This window comes from Coloeus monedula (assembly GCF_965178545.1).
Source record: "Coloeus monedula genome assembly, chromosome: 1".
Taxonomy (NCBI): Eukaryota; Metazoa; Chordata; class Aves; order Passeriformes; family Corvidae; genus Coloeus; species Coloeus monedula.
The window spans coordinates 148,518,314-148,537,166 of record NC_138781.1 but is presented as its reverse complement, the minus strand read 5'-3'; the positions used below and the strand labels follow the sequence as shown (position 1 = coordinate 148,537,166).

The following is an 18,853-nucleotide window of genomic DNA, read 5'->3' as shown; positions in this document are numbered from 1 at the left end:
TTAAGTCTATGAAACTACAGAATAGAAAAAAGCATGAAGGATAATAGCAGCATATGGTTTACAGTTTTTACTTCTCAGTTTATTAATATTAGTGGTGCACTCAGCAATGCATAAAGCAAGGAAAGAAATTCTGTCAAAACTGGCAATTATCTACTATGTCAACACTTAATTATGGTCCTTGTAAACAGCTAACTCCTTTTTGAACTTAAATTGCAAAGAAAAGAATATTTACATATAATATATATGTATATAACCACAAAACCAAAATTAAGTTAAAACCTTATCAAGGAAATTGCATTTTGAGGAGAACATAATACAATATTAAATAGTACATGTCCAAAGATTTTGAAGGCATTGTGATCTTCATGCTTTCTCCCTCCAGTCATTTCTCCCTGGATTTTAATAGACTAAATACTTCATTTCAGAGTAAATAAGTGGAAATATTATAGAGCAGCTCCGGTAAAGAATAGCTCCACTACTGAAAATTGCTCGAGGCGTGGTGATCCAGGACTCTGACTTAAAGCAAAAATAAACAGCATATAAGGCCACAGCAAAGAAGTGGCCAATCAATACCATTGGTTTAGGAGATAACCTGCATTAAAAATAAACAGATAAAACTAGTAAATAAACAGAATCAGAAAGGACTTACAAATTTCCATTTTACAAATACAGATCTCCACTCAAGATCACACACCCCCTTCTGATTTAGGCAGATCTGGTCCTGCCAACTCAACTGAAAAATACAAACTTGGTTCTCTTGGGCTGCTCCACACTCTACATTTACTTCTACAGCACAGCCAACATACACTGCTGCTTTTCCTTCATTTCTAGGACTCTTTTTCTACCTTATCTTCCACCAGAAGAATATTTTAAACAGGCTTTTCAGTTTTAGCTCTCATTCCAAAGAGAGAAAAATATAAAACCACTCATTCTCATATGTTCAGAATAGTAGGATTTACTGTGCATTCACAAGTTTCAGAGGGGTCATTCAAACACCTTCATAGCTAGAGATTTCCCAGCTCCTTACAGCTTTTTATGGGAGGCCTCAACTTCACTACTCTCAGTTTGACAAGTAGGAAACATCTCCATCAACTGCTCTGCTGGTCTGGACCCCTCTACCTCATTCACATTCCTGTGCCAACTACACTAGCTGCCACTAGCTTTTAGTGGCCATTTTTACACGGAAAATAGTAATAAAAAAAATTAAAACCAAAACCAAACAATCTCAGCACTTAAAGACAGTTTCTAATAAAGCTCCAACCTTTAGTATAATCTTAATCTAGACTCATGTGGGCCATCCTCCCTGTGTTGAGCTGTCTGATGGGGAGCAAAGCAGATCTCACAGGGGCTCACAATAACCACTGCCAGCACAGTGAACTTACACTGAGAGCAATCCAACAGGACCTGAGACACATTCTCCTCCAAGTCTGAAGTAATGGAAACAGGCTTTCTTTAGCTGATGCAAGGAATCTACAAAATGAATTAAAATGAATAAAACAAATATAATCAACGCATACTGAAATATTTTTCTGCATACACAATACTGATACTAAGTCCAGGATTTTGGTAGCTGTTGTTCTGTTCTATTGAGCTGGACTTTAAGCTGCTTTTATTTATACAAAGGATAGTCTTACAGAATATCTATATATTTTTGTATTAACTGACTATTGTTTTCTTCGTTTTGGAGTTTTTCTTTGGTTTGTTATTTAATACTAACTCCAGACTTGCCTTCACATTGCTAAAATTCTGTCTAAAAAACTAGGCAGAGAACACAAGAAAACTTATTAAAATTCCTTGATTTATATATTTTTAATATATAACTATATATATATATACACACACATATACATACACACACACAGAGACATGCACATGCCCTTCCCAGTCATATTTATTTACCAAGTTGAAATCAGTCAGAGGTTATCTTTAAGATATATTTACCATCTGTGGCAGCAAATAGTTCATAAAGTGCCTGGGCAAGAACATTCACTACAAAAGAATGAGATTTTTTTCTCGACCAGTAAAATGTTCTTTTTGCCTGAGGAAAAAAAATAAAAAAAGTAGTATTTCTGTCAGTAAATACAAAGGAACATTCAAAAGATTCCCAAAGAGGTGGCAAGAGTCATGCTCATGAACATGTAGAAGGGATTTAGTGATATGCTAGATCGATTCCAAGCTAGGTCATTAAGGAAATTTGGAAACTCGTTGAACCAGTTATCCAGGTTCCTCTTGCAATAATATAGGGGAAAAAAGGTAGCTTCAGAGCATGCTTCATCTCATCCTAGGTGGGATACAGCTGAAACTTGAAGGATAATGCTCAGCTAGTTCCCTCAATTGACTGATAATAAGTAGGAAATAACTGGGAGTCCGAGGTGACTAGCTGAGATGGAGGTATCTGCATGTGGTCAGGTAAGTCCCAAACTGTCCTGACATTCAGGGCTCCTCAAAGTGCTTCTCAATTTTCAAATACACTTTTTGAATCATCTACTTGTAGTCTACAATTATACTATCTGTAATTTAGGCAATATGTCTAATCCCATTAAAAGCAGTAAGCAAATAAATAAGAAATCTTATTATCTATTCATCAGAATTTTGGGACTAAGTCTCACTGAAAAAATAAACCTTGCGTGAATACTGATTGTGTAGATCCTGGGAGAGAAGGATGCTTTCTAACTTACTACTCAGAATAATGCAGCAGGAAAGAGGCCAGCGGAGCACTGAGATGTCTCTTGAAAGACTGGGTACACAAGCTCATTATTGTCCAAGTTCCAGTCACACAAGTGTAATGGTCCAAACCCACCATGTTTAGGATCAATCTGGTTACAAATACATTATTAAAATGGGAGTATCAGGTTATCCTAGCAAAGCATCCTGACTAGACACAGCACACCAGTCTCCTTAAGTAAAACACAGCAGGTCAGTGTGCAAAGTTTTGAAACTGCCTCTTGCCACACAGCAGTCACAGCCCACAGCTCAACTGGCAAATGCCTGATGTCTGATTTCAAAGCCAAAGTTTTGAGAACTGCATAAAACTTAGAAGTGTGTCACTAAATTGCAGCAAAAGCTGTCTAAAATAAATCCAAAACAAAGAATCACCTTAAGAACGTCAGCATCTTCATAAAGGTCTGGGATATCCTGAAGCAAACTTCTCCATATTTTAACATCATTTAAAATAACACTCATTCCTCCACCAGTTAGAGGGTGTCTTATATTATATGCATCTCCTAAAAGAAGAACACCTAGGTAGAAGAGAAAAAAACAATAGGAGGCTGCACAACCATTACATAATCTTAAAATTCAAATCCTCTATAAAAAACATCAAACTTACTAAAAATTCATTCCCACTAGAAAATAAGATGAATAACAACTAGAAATTAAAAAACAAAACCAAGAAACCACGAAGTATGTCTTTAAATTAAAAGGCTTAAAATGGCTTTAAGATGATCAAGGTCAAACTATTTTTTTCCCTATACATATGCATGTGTCAAAGAACACGCTTTTTAAGTTAATTTCTTTACTTTTTTAATCATGTTTCTTAAAAAGACCACATTTGTTGAACAACTGAGTAAATTAAATTTACAGATAAAGCAGGCATTGATTTAATATCTGCTGTCAATATAAACATTCCAGTTAAATTATGCCCAAGGTACACATTTTCAAAATATTATAGTTCATAGAAGATTTATGAGACAGTTGTATTGAACAACAAATACCCATCTATGACAACAAAGTCCTATGCCCCAGAAGATGTTTATAATACCTTTTTCATTCCTTTTATTTCATAATACACACCTTTCTTGTTTACAGCTGAAGGAGGCAAGAAGCTGGCTGGCATAGTCCTTAAACGATCATTCTGAACTGCTATTAAGAATGGTTCCTTTAAGTGATCTGCAATAACCAAGTATTTTAGTTACAGCAGTTAGACAAAGTCACAAATAATTTGTACACAATCCATTTTAATCTCTTTTTAGAGTTATCACAGAATGGTCTGGGTTGGAATTGGACCTTGAAGATCATGTAGTGGCAACCCCCCTGCCATGGGCAGAGACACTTCCACAAGACCAGGCTGCTCAGAGCCCCATCCAAACTGGCCTTGGACATCTCCAGGGATGGAGCAGCCACAACTTCCCAGAGCAACTTGTTTTAATGCCTCACCACCCTCACAGAAAACAATTTGTTCCTAATATCTAATCTAAACCTACTGTCTTTCCATTTGAACCCATTCCCCCTTGTCCTGCCACTGGATGCCCTTGTCAATAGTCCTGTCCCGTCCTTCTTGTAGACACCCTTCAGGTACTGGAAGACCAAAATTAGGTCCCTCCACAGTCTTCTCTTTTCCAGACTGAACAAAACCAACTCTTGCAACCTCTCCTCATAGGAGGGGTGCTCCACCCCTCGGGTCTATTTAGTGACCTCCTCTGGACTCATTCCAACAAGTCAATGTCTTTCCTGTGCCAGGGGCCCCAGAGCTTTATATAATCCTTCTGAATTGCTAATCTCACAGATGTGATCTGAACAAACTTGTATGTGTTGTTGTGTAGTGTGGAACCAAAGAAGGGGAAATGGTTACTGAAACAGTGACCACACACATGGAAAAAGCGACATGGTTCTATGAATTCAATGAAATGTGTCTTCTTTTTTGACATATTTAAATGTGACAATTCTCTAGAAGTCTTTCTAGGCTTACCAGGTAGTTGTGGATAAATGTTCTCAATCATGTATTCCTTTAAATTTTTTGGCATTTCTCCTCGAATATCAACAAGAATCCGAGTTTCAGTTGAAGAAATCTTATAGATTAGCACTGGACTCGTTTTAGCTAAAACAAGTTCAGCATAATTAGCTTTAAACTGTGATGCATCCTTAAAAAGGAAAGAAGGGGAAGAAAGATTGATTAATGAAAGGATATTAAACATCAGACATACAAAATAATTTTCTAAAACACTTTTAAATAAAATCCTATATCATATTAAGTTCGTGTTATTATTCTCTTAAATGAAGAAATGTTTTCAAGAAGAAAGTTCTGAATTTTAGTGTAGCAACAATTCTTTTGCCAATACCTTTTAGTATTTACTAGAATCACTAACTTATCCATTTCATTTGAATACCTCATCAATATTTAGTATATGCCATTGAAAACCTGTAATGTAATAAATGTAGGGGTTTTCAGTAAGATCATTTTGTTCTCTTTTCATAAAGAAAGTGGTGGGAGGGAAAGAAAAACACCAGTCTAAATATAACTACTTGGAGATACCAACTGAAGAAAAATCACAGTGAGGTCTTAAAGGAGATTCCAAAAGTAGAGAAACTTAGGCAATACTAACTAGGTTAGAGACCCAAAAAGTGCTGAAGGTCCTACAAGTCAGTGTTCCCACTCAAGTGAAAATTCTGTTAGCTTCGTTTCATTCTCCCTTAATTACTTTTGCTGTTAATGCATCAATTAATGCAGCCAACACAAAGATCCAGACAGAATTTCTACCTGGATTCTCCAACCACCCAGCTACCAACTCAGATTCCAGTCCAAAACCAGGATACCACCTTCTCTCTTGAAGTTTATAGGTCCTGAAGGCAAATGTGTACCTGTTTACAAGGTATCCCACCTTCAGATATTTGGAGTATTCTACCTTCTGGAGTAGAAAACATAGGTGGTTTGACTCACAGTTGCTAGGATGATCTAAAATTCAAGATTTTTACTCCCTGAACAAATACTGTTATAAAATAAAAATAACTATTGTTAAAAAAAAAAAAAAAAAAAAAAGAAAAAAAGGAGTGTCACCACCTTAGGCACCAGTATCTTAACAAAAGCCTGTCAAGACACCTATGTCCAGGGAAACAATTTTACCAGCTGGGTTCCAGGTTTACAATGGTGCCTACTTTTGATCCAGAGCTTAGTGCTAACTAAGACACAGCACTAATATAAAGTAGTGGCTATGTGTGGTCTAAGATGCTGAAATGTTTTTTCTTAAAAAAAAATTCTATGAACTAGTCTAGTGAGTCCAGCGCTCAGTTTAAAGTAGTTATGCTGAATCACAGTCCATTATCTTAAAACACCCACTTGTTCAATGATATATATGCTTAAGGTTAACCCTATCCTCCACTCCTAAAATCAGAAATCTAACTTTTAACAACCATATCCACTTTAAAAAACAAAGCCGAAGCAGGCTCAGAGATACTAAAAGCGTTCTAAGAATTGAAAATCTGATCTGTAAGTGTAACTTACATGATGTTAAGTCTGACACAGTAAGTTCAACTATCTCCTAAAGCTGGGACAGAATATACATCAACACTTCAAGAGTTAAAAACATAGAACAAAATTTCCAAGCACTTCTCAAAGGGACACAGAAACTGACAGAACAGCTGGATAAATACCTAAAAGCACAGCTCTAATTGATTCTGTTGGAAAAGGAAATGAATAGCAACATACTCAGTGAAATTCAGACCCACATTAAGAAGCAGCAGGATAGTGGTTTATACAGTATTATACATAAAAGTTACCTTCAAAATGCAACCAACAAAATGGGATGAAACAGTAACTTTGTTGGATACCAAGTTTTTCCTGAACTTGGAGAAAAGTCCATCAGCTACAACTGTAAGTGGAGCATGAAGTTCCTGCAGCATAAATTAAAAATAAAGGTATGACACTGACAATTTTGCTTCAGAACAATGAGAAGCAATTCTCAAGCTCTCCTTTACAATTGTAAATGAGATGTTTAAAAAACAGTAAGCATCTAAGAGGATCACAGGCCATATTAACAACATATGTATCAAGAAATACTGTGGGTTTTGCCTTCCTTATATTCATACTTACCTGTTTGCTACACAAGCTGATCTAACAATATACTACCGCTTTTTTAGACATATTCAGAAAACACAGCTATGGGAACTGTGTAGGAAGTTGGCTTAAAAAAAGACAATAAAAAAGGAGTATTTGCTCCCTTCAGGCTCTAATGCTCTTCATAAGAAAAAAGAAAACAAAGAAGAATTTCAAATTAAAGAACTATGCATAAGCAACTAAAGAAAACCAAACCAAAGTGTAACAAACTGACAAGCAGTAAGCATATGGGCTCTTCTTTAAAAGACCAAGCAGGGAACTCTGAGCAGTTCCTAGTCTACTTTGGAACATAGGGCATAGGCTGGAGATTCCCATCTTCCCCATCAGAGCTCATCTCCATAACTTTAGGCAGCAAAGGAACTTCAAAGTCCACAAAGAAGATTACAGATTTGCTTTTCCTGAAGAATAGGCAGCATATCCAGAACTTCAGTACAGAGGTTCTACCCAAACTGGTCTTTTCTAAACTTATTAAGTTCACACAGTTTCATAGCATATAGCCAGCAGTTTAGCTTTAAAATGCCAGAATTCTCTTTCTGTCATCCAAGGAATGACCAGACAGAGCTGTCTCTATGAACAGGTAACTTTTTCATTTTCAGTAGCTCACTAGATGGTGGCAGTATATGTGGAAATGCAGACCACTATACACAGGCAAAGAACAAATCTTAATATTGTTTTTTTCATCAGGAACTCTCAAAAGATTTTAAATTCCAGACACATGACTAATGAAACAAATAATGAACTGAATTCTCCAGAGACACTGAAAGCAGAAGCCACATAAAAAGTTATAACAAGAATTCCCATATTCTAGTATGCGCTGGAAAATAATCTCCCTTTATTAAATCTTTCACTTCCTTAATAACTGCATTATTCCTGTACCAATGATCTGAAATACAAGGGTTTTTTAAATTATATATATATATATTAAGCAACCCTCAATTTTCTCAATAGTTTAACAAAGATTATAACAGAAAACTCTTACCTTAGTGTCTCCAGTTTCTTTGTCCTTGTACTGAACGCCCACAACACAGTCATCTTCCTCAAGTAACTGTAACACAGTCCCTTCAATGAATTTTGCACTGAAATGGAGGGATTTAAACAGAAGAGGATTCATGATGCCAACATTTCAAGGCACTAGATACAGAAAGAAAACCAAATTTTCGACGATCTTGTCTCTGCCAACATGGTTTAAATTTTGCAAAAAAAGTAATCGTGAGCACTTTCTGAAGTCACATTAAATGTCAAAATGTGTTGGTCATAAATTTCACTTTGACATTACCTTTGGTTTTATACCTGAATATTCTAAAAACCATACTGTTTATCATAAACACCATGCCACTTAGCAGAGTCCCCAGCTGTGCCCCACGGCCCGGTGAGAGATGCTGAGAGGAGTTTCACAGCTAATAATGGTCAGAAATCAGGCAGCTGACTGAGTCATCCCTGCTAAATGCTGGGAAGTGGCTGACAATGCAGGTGAGACCTAACTCCAAGGAGAATTAAAAAGCAGGATCAGCAGCACTTAAACCCTTAACATGTACACCAGATAAAAGTCTAATTCTCAGAGCAGTCCAAACTAACCTAACCTGTTTAGGACACAGATATCTAGCTAGTCGCCTCAGGAATTCAGGATAGGGTTTTGTTTTGGTTTGGTTTTTTTTCTGTTTATGCTTTTAAAGTTCTGCTAATGCTTATGCTCGTATGGAGCATCCCTTGCTTCTATTGACCAACCAGAGCTATTTTGGGTTCAGAAATTAAATCTCTGTAAACTTATATCCCTTGTTGGGTCTGAGCTGTTAGACCTCATCACAGCACTTCAGACTTAGCAGCTCGAAATGGGACACTCTTTCCCTCGCAAATATTCCACATCTTGAAGAACTGAGCTAAAGGTGCACATGAGAATACAACAGCTGCTATTTTAGGCTCTTAGAAGGAATATGAGCAGTTCAATTAATGTTTCTTTACATGTCATCCAGCATGGACATTTCAGAGCAGATCGTGACTGGCTTAATTTGCCAGGCAACAGGCATGTTGGCTGTATCAAAATATGAATGGTTATGAGTGAGCACACAACAGAAACCTCAACAGCAAAGGAGTGCAGCAGCATGCCAAGGAATCAGATTCCTGCAGATGCTATTGGCTTTAAGATTCTTTTATAGTTGTCAGTTCAGTTACCTATGTAAGTGCTTACTTCTTCTGGTTGTCATCCTCTATAAATCAGTTTATAATTATATATAATTAGTTTATTATTATAAACCAATGATGCCCTACTCTTTCTGTTGCAAAAAGAACTTTACTCATCTCAAATACATTCATATTGCCTAGTACTTATAAAGAGGATATACCAATCAGTAATAATTATCCCCTATATCTTCAAAAACTTCGTAATAAAAACCAAAATCTCCTGGCACTATTAAGAGTTCTTGATCTTTTACTGCACATAAACATGCAGTTTTCTATGCCACAAACTAAATGTCAAGCAAGCATAAGCATACACAAAACAAACATTAAAGAGTGTGTAGAAAATGGGAAAAAACTAATTTAAGTCACAAACAATTTTGCTTCAAAGACTGTGTACAGCTACTTGGGAGTTCTTCCCACAAGTTGAGAATCAGATGCCCAAATTTCATTGAACTTAGAGACTCAACAAGGCTTTAGCTTTCAGAGCTAGTGAACACAGTTACCATTAATTTTAACTGCACTACAGAGCTGCTATCTTTAGTACCACTTTTAGTAATTCATATGATATAATAAAAATGAAAGGAGAAAGCAATTTTACAGTTCAGAATAAAGATGTTCAGAAAAATATGATAATGCCATATTTCCCTTGTAAGGGGACATATGGTGTTATGATATTCTTAGGGGAAAAAATTATTTTGGGGGGAAGAAAAGACAACACAAAAAAAAATACCACACAGAAAACAGCACCTAGAATCTATTTTGTTTCAAAAAAAAGTTTACCTCTCATCTCTTGTATAAAAGAAAGAAAACAGCTAGGAGGAAATACCAAATACTATTTTTTCTCTTCATTATGAAAAGAAGCTGTCTTCAAGATTCTGAAACATACAAGTTAGTAACTGGAAAAAGCTACTTCCATTTAGTGCTTCTTATTAGTTATTTTGTCTCACTTCTTGTTGTCAAAAAAGAAAGCAAAACAACATGCAAATGTAAACACTTGATTTCTACCATCACTAATAACATCAGTGGAAAAGCTACATGCTACTGCCCAGTGCAGGAGGGTTGGACAACATGATCTTTAAAGGTCATCCCTTCTAATCCAAACCATTCTGTAATCTAAGAAATTGTGCCAGATTTGCCACTCATGTCTTGTCCAAAGTTCTGTGCACTGCTCACCAAGAAGAGGTCACTACTTCTGGTAAAATGCCAAACCCAAGAATCAGCAGAAGAGAATCAACCCATCTCTCACACAGATGGCCAAATACGTTGCCTAATATTTAAAGCACATACTCCTGCAGTTTAAAGATTAAGTTGCCCCAAAGGGTGATATATATGTGATATATATGATGTGTATGTAACTTATGAACTTGTCTACAGAGAGCAGAATGAATAACTGTAGCTGCTACTTTCTCTCACTCTTGTTGATCACAGCCCTCCGTGGTGGCACAGAGGGAAATGGTTTAGGAATCTCATGCAAATGATGGGAACAATGCTTCTGAATCTCTGGCTCCCAACTGCTCTATCCACAACATGACTCACTTGGGCTCTGCCATAGCTGCCCTTCGGAGACCCATGATAAACTGGCCATGATGAAAAGATCTTCCACTGGCCACATGTCCGTCTTCAGATGTTGGATAAGGAATCTCAACTTCCAACTTGCTCTCTAGGTCATGAATTATGTAACCATTTACTATTTGTGAATCAATACCTTCTACCGTATCTGCAAGATATAAGCCAACAGATGGGTTAAAACAAGTCTTTAAGAAAGCTTAATTATTTATGAAAGGCATTTCCTTACATAGGATCCAATTTTCTTAAGCACAATATACATTTTGAAAGAAGAGTATTTTCAAAACAGCAAGCTGGAAATAAGCAAGCAATTTTAATTCAAATGTAAAGTGCAGATAATGTTTTTCTTAATTTTTCCTGTAGGCATGCTTTTACTAAATACATCGTTGAGTGCAGTAACTCTTGTGTTACAGATCTATATACATTTTCAAATGTACTCACCTTCAAGACCCAAGTCTCGAAGAGCATTAAATCCTCCAGGTTGCAGCAGTTCTCCAACTATCCTGTCAGGTTCTTTCAGGTCCCTCTCTATCACAGTCACCTTCCTTCCATCCCTTGAAAGCACCGTGGCCAAGGAAGAACCAAGGACGCCTGACCCCACAATGATAATTTCTGGATCATACCGGGGTGACAATGCTGCATTTGGAGCGGTCTCTGTCAGATACACATCTGAGAAGTTCACTTCTCTTTTACCCTTTAGAAAACAAAGCCAACAAAGTTACATGTGCCTATGGATCTGTACCATAACCCTGTCAAGAGCTGACTTTGGAGCACTCTGAGCCAGTGGATTGAGGGTGCATTGGTAGTTGGAAGGCATCTTCCAGTTTAGTTTTGTCCAAAATTGAATCAGTCATACTCTACAAAGTAACAAAAGCACAACAAGCAGAGGAAAGAAAAACCAACACCCCTGCAAACAAAATCAAGACCCTGGTTCAACCTGCCCTGTTGATCAAAGACAAACCAAAACAAAGCTGTCAGGGAGACTGAAAGCTGCTATAAAAGGCAGTAAGAAAAGGCTGTCCCATATTCTTGTCCTGTGAAGTAAGACTGATACCTTCATGCCAGTGAACCAGCGCAGCATGAAGGCCTTAGCACTTTACAATGAAAAAGGTACTAGATTTACTGGAAAACATATTTTTCTAGAAAAAATATTCCTTTTTAATTACACTCTAAGTGAACCTACCTAACTAACAAAATAGCAACTTATGGTAATATTCAACAGGGAAAAGTGTCAGCAAAAGCAGGTGCCTGGGAAATATTATTAAGAAGTGGTCCTGAAATGAAAACTCATCTAACAATTAGAAGTATTACCAAAATCACCATTCATCTACATTTAAAGCTGTTAAGAATTGACATACATTGGATTGGGCATCATTTAATAAAGAAACTGGTATCTTAAACCAGCTATGTTATAGAACCTTCCAAACACCACCTAATACACTTCAAAGTAAAAAATAGTTTTAAGAGCAACTCCAGTGCAAAGCTGCAAGTCATTTGTCCAGCTGGTAGATGAGAGTTCAGTTCAGTCTTTCACAAATGCCTCAGCACTGCAGTGCTGACATTGGTAAAAATACGATTGCATCAGTGAAACAACACTGACATCAGAATTTCTAGTGCCACAATGTTTATATCTACAATACAGCAAGGGAGTGCAAAAGTATCTGAATTCAGGTAGCACAAGAAACGGGCAAAGGCAGGCTTTAACAGAAAAACAAAATAAAAATCAAAAACCTTTGACTTGCAGTCAAAACCAGTTTCATGTTCTTCTGTGCAAGGGGTCAGTGCTCATGTGAAAATGCCCAGAAGTACATAGGCAAGTAGCCAAATACTGCTGACCACAGATGTACTGGATATCTATGTCCAGTTCATAGCCTTGGACGGCAGGACTCCCGCTAAGCTCCAGGCACCACCTACAGCTCTCCACTGCCCCAGAGCAAGGCCAATGCTGGCCTCAAGGGAACAGACTGACTATCTGAGCAGGTTCCATACCAATTGTACAAGCAATAGGTCAGCAATAATTTCCCAGTAACTCTTATCTGCAGTTGTCTAAACAAATGTATTTTATCTATAAATATTAGTAAGCTCATTAGAGAGTTACAGAAAGGCAGAGGTTGGAAAAGGTCTTTGGATGTCTTTGGACATCATCTGGTCCCCTGTTCAGGCAGGGTCAGAGCAGACTGGCCTGGACCGTGTTTTGGATACCTTCAAGGATGGAGACTACCACCAAACGTTGCATTGCTCAGTCACCCTGACAGTAAATAGGGCTTCCTGATGCGAGCAAGCATCCTGTGTTTTGGTCTGTGCTCATCACCTCTCATCCTGTCACCTTGGCCCAGTCCTCTTTGCACCCTCCCTTCAGGTACTTACATACATTGATGAAATGATGAACCCCCTTAGCCTTCTCTTCTCCTGGCTGGACAGTCACTCAGCAACTTTCCTCATAAGAGAGATGCTCCAGTCCTTTATCACAGACTAGCAACTGAACATATTTTTCTGCTCCTATAATAATCCTTCACTCTGAATCTTTCTTCAAACATATTTGATTTGACGCTAGAAAATCCCTGGTCTACCACTTAAGTAAGTTTCACTCTTTCTTTTGCCATCCAAAACTAACACAAAATATGACAAAACAAACATCCAGCATCTAAAGACAAACCCTCTCCACCCCTTTCTTAGCTCTTTTCCCACACCAGGGCAGAGGGTCAGTGACCAGAGGGAAGAGCAGCAGGACCTTGCAGCCCATGTGCCGTGTCTGAATCGAACTTACCTTTCTGGATTTGGGTTGTTCAACTTGTTGAGATCCCGGGGTGGGTTTGGCCCAGAAGAAGCCAACCAGCGGCAAAGTTGAGAGCACACCAGAGAGCACCCCCAGGTGCGACTTCTGCTTCTGCTGCTGCCGCTGCCTGGGCCCCCTGAAGTGGTACCTGTACGACAGCACCAAGCCGAGCGAGAAAAACACCAGCACGGAGAGCAGCACCTCCTTATTAGCGTAAGTCATGAGGTCTCCACACTTCTTATACACGTAAATGAAAGAAGCGATACCCAGAAAGGTCCACATCATGAGGGTCACTGTTCTCGATTGTTGCTCCAAAGCTTCACCGTCGATAGATGCTGCCCAAAGTAGGGTTTCGTGCAAGGGATAAAAAAATGTATGTATTGAAAAGCGACGATTTCCTTTCCAGTGGAAGGTGGGGAGATCTCAATGGAAAAACAAGGAGGCCCGCAAGAGGAACAAGCCCCACCTCGCCAGGCTGCCACAGGAGCCTGGACGGAGGTTCCGAAACCGGAAAAAAAGAATATAAAACGTCTTCTCAGGAATTCCCTCCCGGACATGCGATGCCGGAGGAGCTGGAGCTCGTCCCACCGCCCCCCGGGTCACCCTTCCGCCGTGCCCAGCCCCGCTCGGCGCCGGGACTCTCCTCCGCTGGCGGCGGCGATGCGGCCGGAGCCTCACGCCCGGGGATGAGGCAGCGGCGCCGCGCGGGGCGGGGGGAGGACGGTGCACGCCCAGGGAGGCGCGGCTGATGCTCTGCTCTACCTGCCCGCGCCAGGGCACCCCGCAGCCGTCTCACGGAGAGAAGATGCGGTGCCGCTGCCTCCCTCCTTGACCCGGCTCCGGCGCCCGGCGGCGCCTCGCGGCAGGAATGGGGTGTGCGGGAGGGAACAAGGGGCAATAGGGGCGAATGGCGGGGGCGGCCCGCGGGAGGGGCGGCCCGCGGCCATGCTAATGAGTAACGGCCGCCACCGCCCCGCGGGTACCGCGCGCCCGTGCCTCAGCAGCGCCGGCCAATCGGCGGCGCTATGCCGAGATGGCGCTATGGCCGCCGACCAATCGGAACGCCGGGAAGGCGGGGCTTGCGCCCGCCGGGCGATGTGACGCGAAGGGCGGGGCGGGGTTGCCGTGGTGACAGGATGAGGGGCGGGGTCGCTGAGGGGCGGCGGGAGGCCGAGAGCACTGGGTTGCTGCCGTGTCCCCTGCTTGTTTGGGCCCGGAAAGCAACACCCATCGGAGAAATCATAGAATCATGGAGGAGCTGGGTTGGAAGGGACATTAAAGGTCATCTAGTTCCAACTCCCTGCCGTGGGCAGGGACACCTTCCACTAGACCGGGTTGCTCAAAGCCCCACCCTTGAGCACTATCAGGAACTGGGCATCCACAGCTTCTCTGGGCAGCCTCTTCCAGTGCCTCACCACCCTCACAGTAAAAAATTTCTTACTAATATCTAATCTAAACCTACTCTCCTTCAGTTTGAAGCCATTCCCCCTTGTCCTGTCACTCCCTGCCCTTGTGAAAAGTCACTCTCTGTCTCTGTTGTAGCCCCTTTACATACTGAGAGGCGCTGTAAGGTCTCCACAGAGTCTTCTCCAGGCTAAATAACCCCATCACTCTTAGCCTGTCTTCATAAGAGAGGTGCTGCATCTCCTTGGATAAACTTTGTGGCCCTTGTCTGGACTCATTCCAATGGATCCATGTCTGTCTTGTCTTGGGCTCCCCACCTCAACAGTGAGGTCTCACCAGAGCAGAGCAGAGGAGCAGAATCACTTCCTTCAGCCTGCTGGTCACACTTCTTTTGATGCTGCCCAGGATGCAGTGAGCTTCCTTTTTTAGCATTGAACTCCTCAAGGGCACTAAACTGTGGTCCTCTCATTTCTCCAAGAGAGACTTGGGCTGTGTACTTGTTGCAATGCAACAATATCTAACATGTCTGTCTCTCACAGTATAACAATACTTCAAAGTGAGGAAGCTGTGAAACATGACAGGACTCCAGGAAGAACTGGTGAAAGAATAATCAAACCAATCACATGCATATGGAACTAAAGGAGATGAGATTTTTGCAGTGGTAAAATGGAATAGATTTTGAAAAAAGGGAGAAACATCCGGTAGCTTCTCAGTAAAACAAGATGAAACCAGTTTGACCATTTTTTAATAAATATAGGTGAAATTGGAAGCCATTAAGAGACATGGCTTCGGTTCATACATCACATCAGTTAGTTCAGGCTAAAAGTAAAGATCCTGTGAGCTAAAGAGATCAAACACAGGTTTTTCTGCTTGATAATAACACAGGTCTCATCCAACAATGATGGTTATTCCCTCAACAATGAAATGAATTCTGGTGCAGCAGTAGCATCCAGAATCATAGACATCTATCTGTAAAAACATGTTCACAGCAAGAGCTGCTTTTTCCCAGTTTGAACAAGGGTTATTACAGCTGTCAACAAGTTTTATATTTAAACCACTGGAGACAGAACTTCTTAAATACATCTGCACTTGATTTCCTATGTTCAGTTTATAAATATTCCTTGAGCCTGCTAAAAATGTATTTTTCTTATGGTTCAGTCTCCACAGATTGAATTAAACTGTGTAACCCTCTGGGCATTTCATGCTAGAGACCAAACACAAGAAGAGCCATAGCCTTCAAGTTACTGGAAACAACACAAACCTTCTAAACACTAAGAAATGTAAATTGATATACATGAACCAACAATTGCTGAAAACTAATACCAGACTAATGCAAGTGCATAGTCAGAACTGTACCAAGGAGCAGAACAAGCTGAAGTGGCTAAGAGAAAGAAGAATGGTAGTTAAGGAAACAGACCAAAGCCGAATTCTGTGAATGAAGGTACTGGTATGATGATTTTAAGACTAGAGTAAAATTTCTTCTTCCCCTTTACTACCAACTACCAGAAACCCTTCACCCCCTGAGGATCCTGCTTGATGAAGTTGTAAGGTTATTTTGGTCACAACAGGTATGTGTAATCCACTGCAGAACATGAACTTTCTGTCTTGTCCAAGTCACCCTGTAGCCACTGTGCCTGAGCCAGAGCAGAGGGCAGCAACTCATGGAAGGTATGGGGAAAGAGTAAGTGTGGGTGTCTTTCTGGCTGCAGGCTATAATTAGATCTTATTAGGTGATCAACAAAACTGCATGCTTGTTCTCCTTTCACCCCAAGAAATTGCCTTCTCTTTATGAAATACTCATGCAAAATTTCTTTAAAGATTATGTAATTTGTGAGTCATTTGTATTGATACTTCTGTTCGGAGTGGTTAGTGCTGAGAACTGAAGCAATTACAGAATTCTGACAGATGCATCTGTTCGAGGCTCGGATGCTATCAGAACATTTCTGTATTTCCAGCCAAGACATTGAAAGTGGTGGCTCCCTGCTACTTCTTCATTTACTCTCACTCTCCTGGCCGTGGTGAAGAGCTTGGCATATTTACATTTCTTCAAATCTAAGTTCACAGTAAGAGCTACCCTTTTTTGCTTACATTATTGTAAATAAGGTGGGTAGCTAGATAGAGCTACTGATTTTATTGCCATTAAATGCCATGACCTTATTTTCCAACTTTCCATTTACAGGCATTCCTGAACATTTTTAATTTTGTTTCTGAAATGAGAAACTTCTGGTTTCATTTGCATTGTCTTGTCAAAATGACTACTGTGAAACATCTTTGAATGATTTAAATCTCACAGAAGCAAATACGAAAAGGCTGAAGCAGGAATTTCTAAAATTTTATAACATCTTCACAACCAGGAAATAAAGGATCCTGAGAAGAGGTTGAAGTTGAACAGACTTTTCTTTTAACCTTCCTCCAGATGCAGCTTCACTCAGCAAAATGCTGTTTTCAGACTTGGACAATCAGCAATTGGCAGGGCAGTGGTGTGATGTTGGAATAACCAGAAATGGTTGGCTGAACTCCAGGGTATAAAAAATAAATCACTTGATGAAGCCTGCCTCTTGTACAGAAGCAGGTATCATTCTGTGCCATCTTAAGCTGCAGAGCCATAAAACATGAGCCATGTTCTTGGTTCCTGGTCACAACTACCCCAGGAGCACAGGCATCAGGACCAATGTCTGCAGTGTCAGTGACAGTATGTGCAGCATGAGACTGACACTTGCTGTCCATGGACAGGCTACATGTGACAAAGAGCCTGGTCTCACTATGCATCCTTGTGATTAATTAATTAGTAATGGTCTTCTACCTGCACTGGTAGAGAGATGGAGAAAGTCTGGTGTGTAGACTGAAAGACAAAAGAAAAATACCTGTTCTTGTGTTTCACTCATCATCATGAGAAGCAGCAGAGCCTGGTAAATGTTTGGACGAGGGGTGGCAGGGGTCCCAAAGAATGAGAAGGATGATTATATGAAACTGCAATTACTCAGAATCAGAGATGCTCCAAGCTTTGAAGGAAGAGACCACTTGCGTAAAAAGATGTAATCATTGTGTTTATATCAGTTGGTGTGTGAAGGAAGAAAAAACTGCTGTCCTTTATGTGGGAATTTTATTGACAAGCTGGGTGGTTAATTTTTTTAACAAAGTAGTGCAGTGCAGCTGGATATTTTCAAGACTGATCACAATTAAGAACTCTACAAATGTTTTCAGAATGATTTTAATGAATGCGAAAAGAACAGCTTAGTGTCTGAACAACAGCAAAAACATTATCAAATATATATGTAATGCATGAACTGGAATTATACTAAGAAGTTTAAAATATTATGCAGCACATCATGAAAGTCCATCTTGATGACATATTGTATTTTTAAAATGTGCCAAGGGACGTTTAGCAATATTTTCTTTTTATTTATGCAGGAACATTGTGAAATAGTTTGTCTCTTATTAATGCATAATTAAGGAATTAAAGCCACTATCTATTATGTTCTTTGCAGTTAGATAGTACAGAATATTTAAAAGGGTACCTCTCTGGGGGCAAAGCTGTAATTCCTGGGAAATCCAGGCAGTAATTTAAAGTTATTTGGGTTTGAGGGACACAGGCAACATGCAGGGTGTGTGTAGCCAGTGGCAGCACCAACAGCTAAATCTATAAGCATTTGTCCCTTTCCTGGTTCTGTTTTCTGTGTAAGGCTGGGATTATGCTGTCCATTTTTCTACCAGTTTATCTCAGATTTCACATGGTGTTTTTTTAATATACTATCAACATGTTTACCTGTTTTTCTTACTCTATAGAGTCAGGGGGTGTTCAGCCAATGATATCCATAATTGCAAGTCAGATGACTGGGATGGAAGGATGGAAAGGGAGAGGCTAAGTCATTATTTTAAAAATTACAATCCTCACAACAGTTGTGACAGTGTTTTGTGTTTTTCTCTGATTTTGATGATATGTTTCACAGACATTTCCTAGTTGTTCCTTGCTGAAGACAGCAAAATGTTTTCACAAGGCACTACAGTCTTCAGGCTTATGCTGAGAAGATGGTGATGTAGGAGTAGGGTTAATAGATAGCAAACAGACTACAGATCATGAGAAAGGAAAAAGAGGTTGAAGA

The 18,853-nt window shown here is 39.8% G+C and overlaps 1 protein-coding gene across 1 annotated transcript; it reads right to left on the bottom strand.

Annotated features, from left to right (window-relative positions):
• Window positions 1-399: 399 nt before the first annotated feature.
• Window positions 400-13,631, bottom strand: SQLE (squalene epoxidase; the record flags this gene model as incomplete). The annotated part of the gene is made up of 11 exons (XM_082286097.1): window positions 400-592; window positions 1,383-1,470; window positions 1,942-2,038; window positions 3,097-3,239; window positions 3,793-3,888; window positions 4,688-4,859; window positions 6,493-6,606; window positions 7,809-7,905; window positions 10,541-10,721; window positions 11,012-11,264; window positions 13,338-13,631. 11 exons carry the CDS (start codon window positions 13,629-13,631, stop codon window positions 400-402), a joined length of 1,728 nt encoding a protein of 575 aa, XP_082142223.1.
• Between the last annotated feature and the right edge of the window lie 5,222 nt (window positions 13,632-18,853).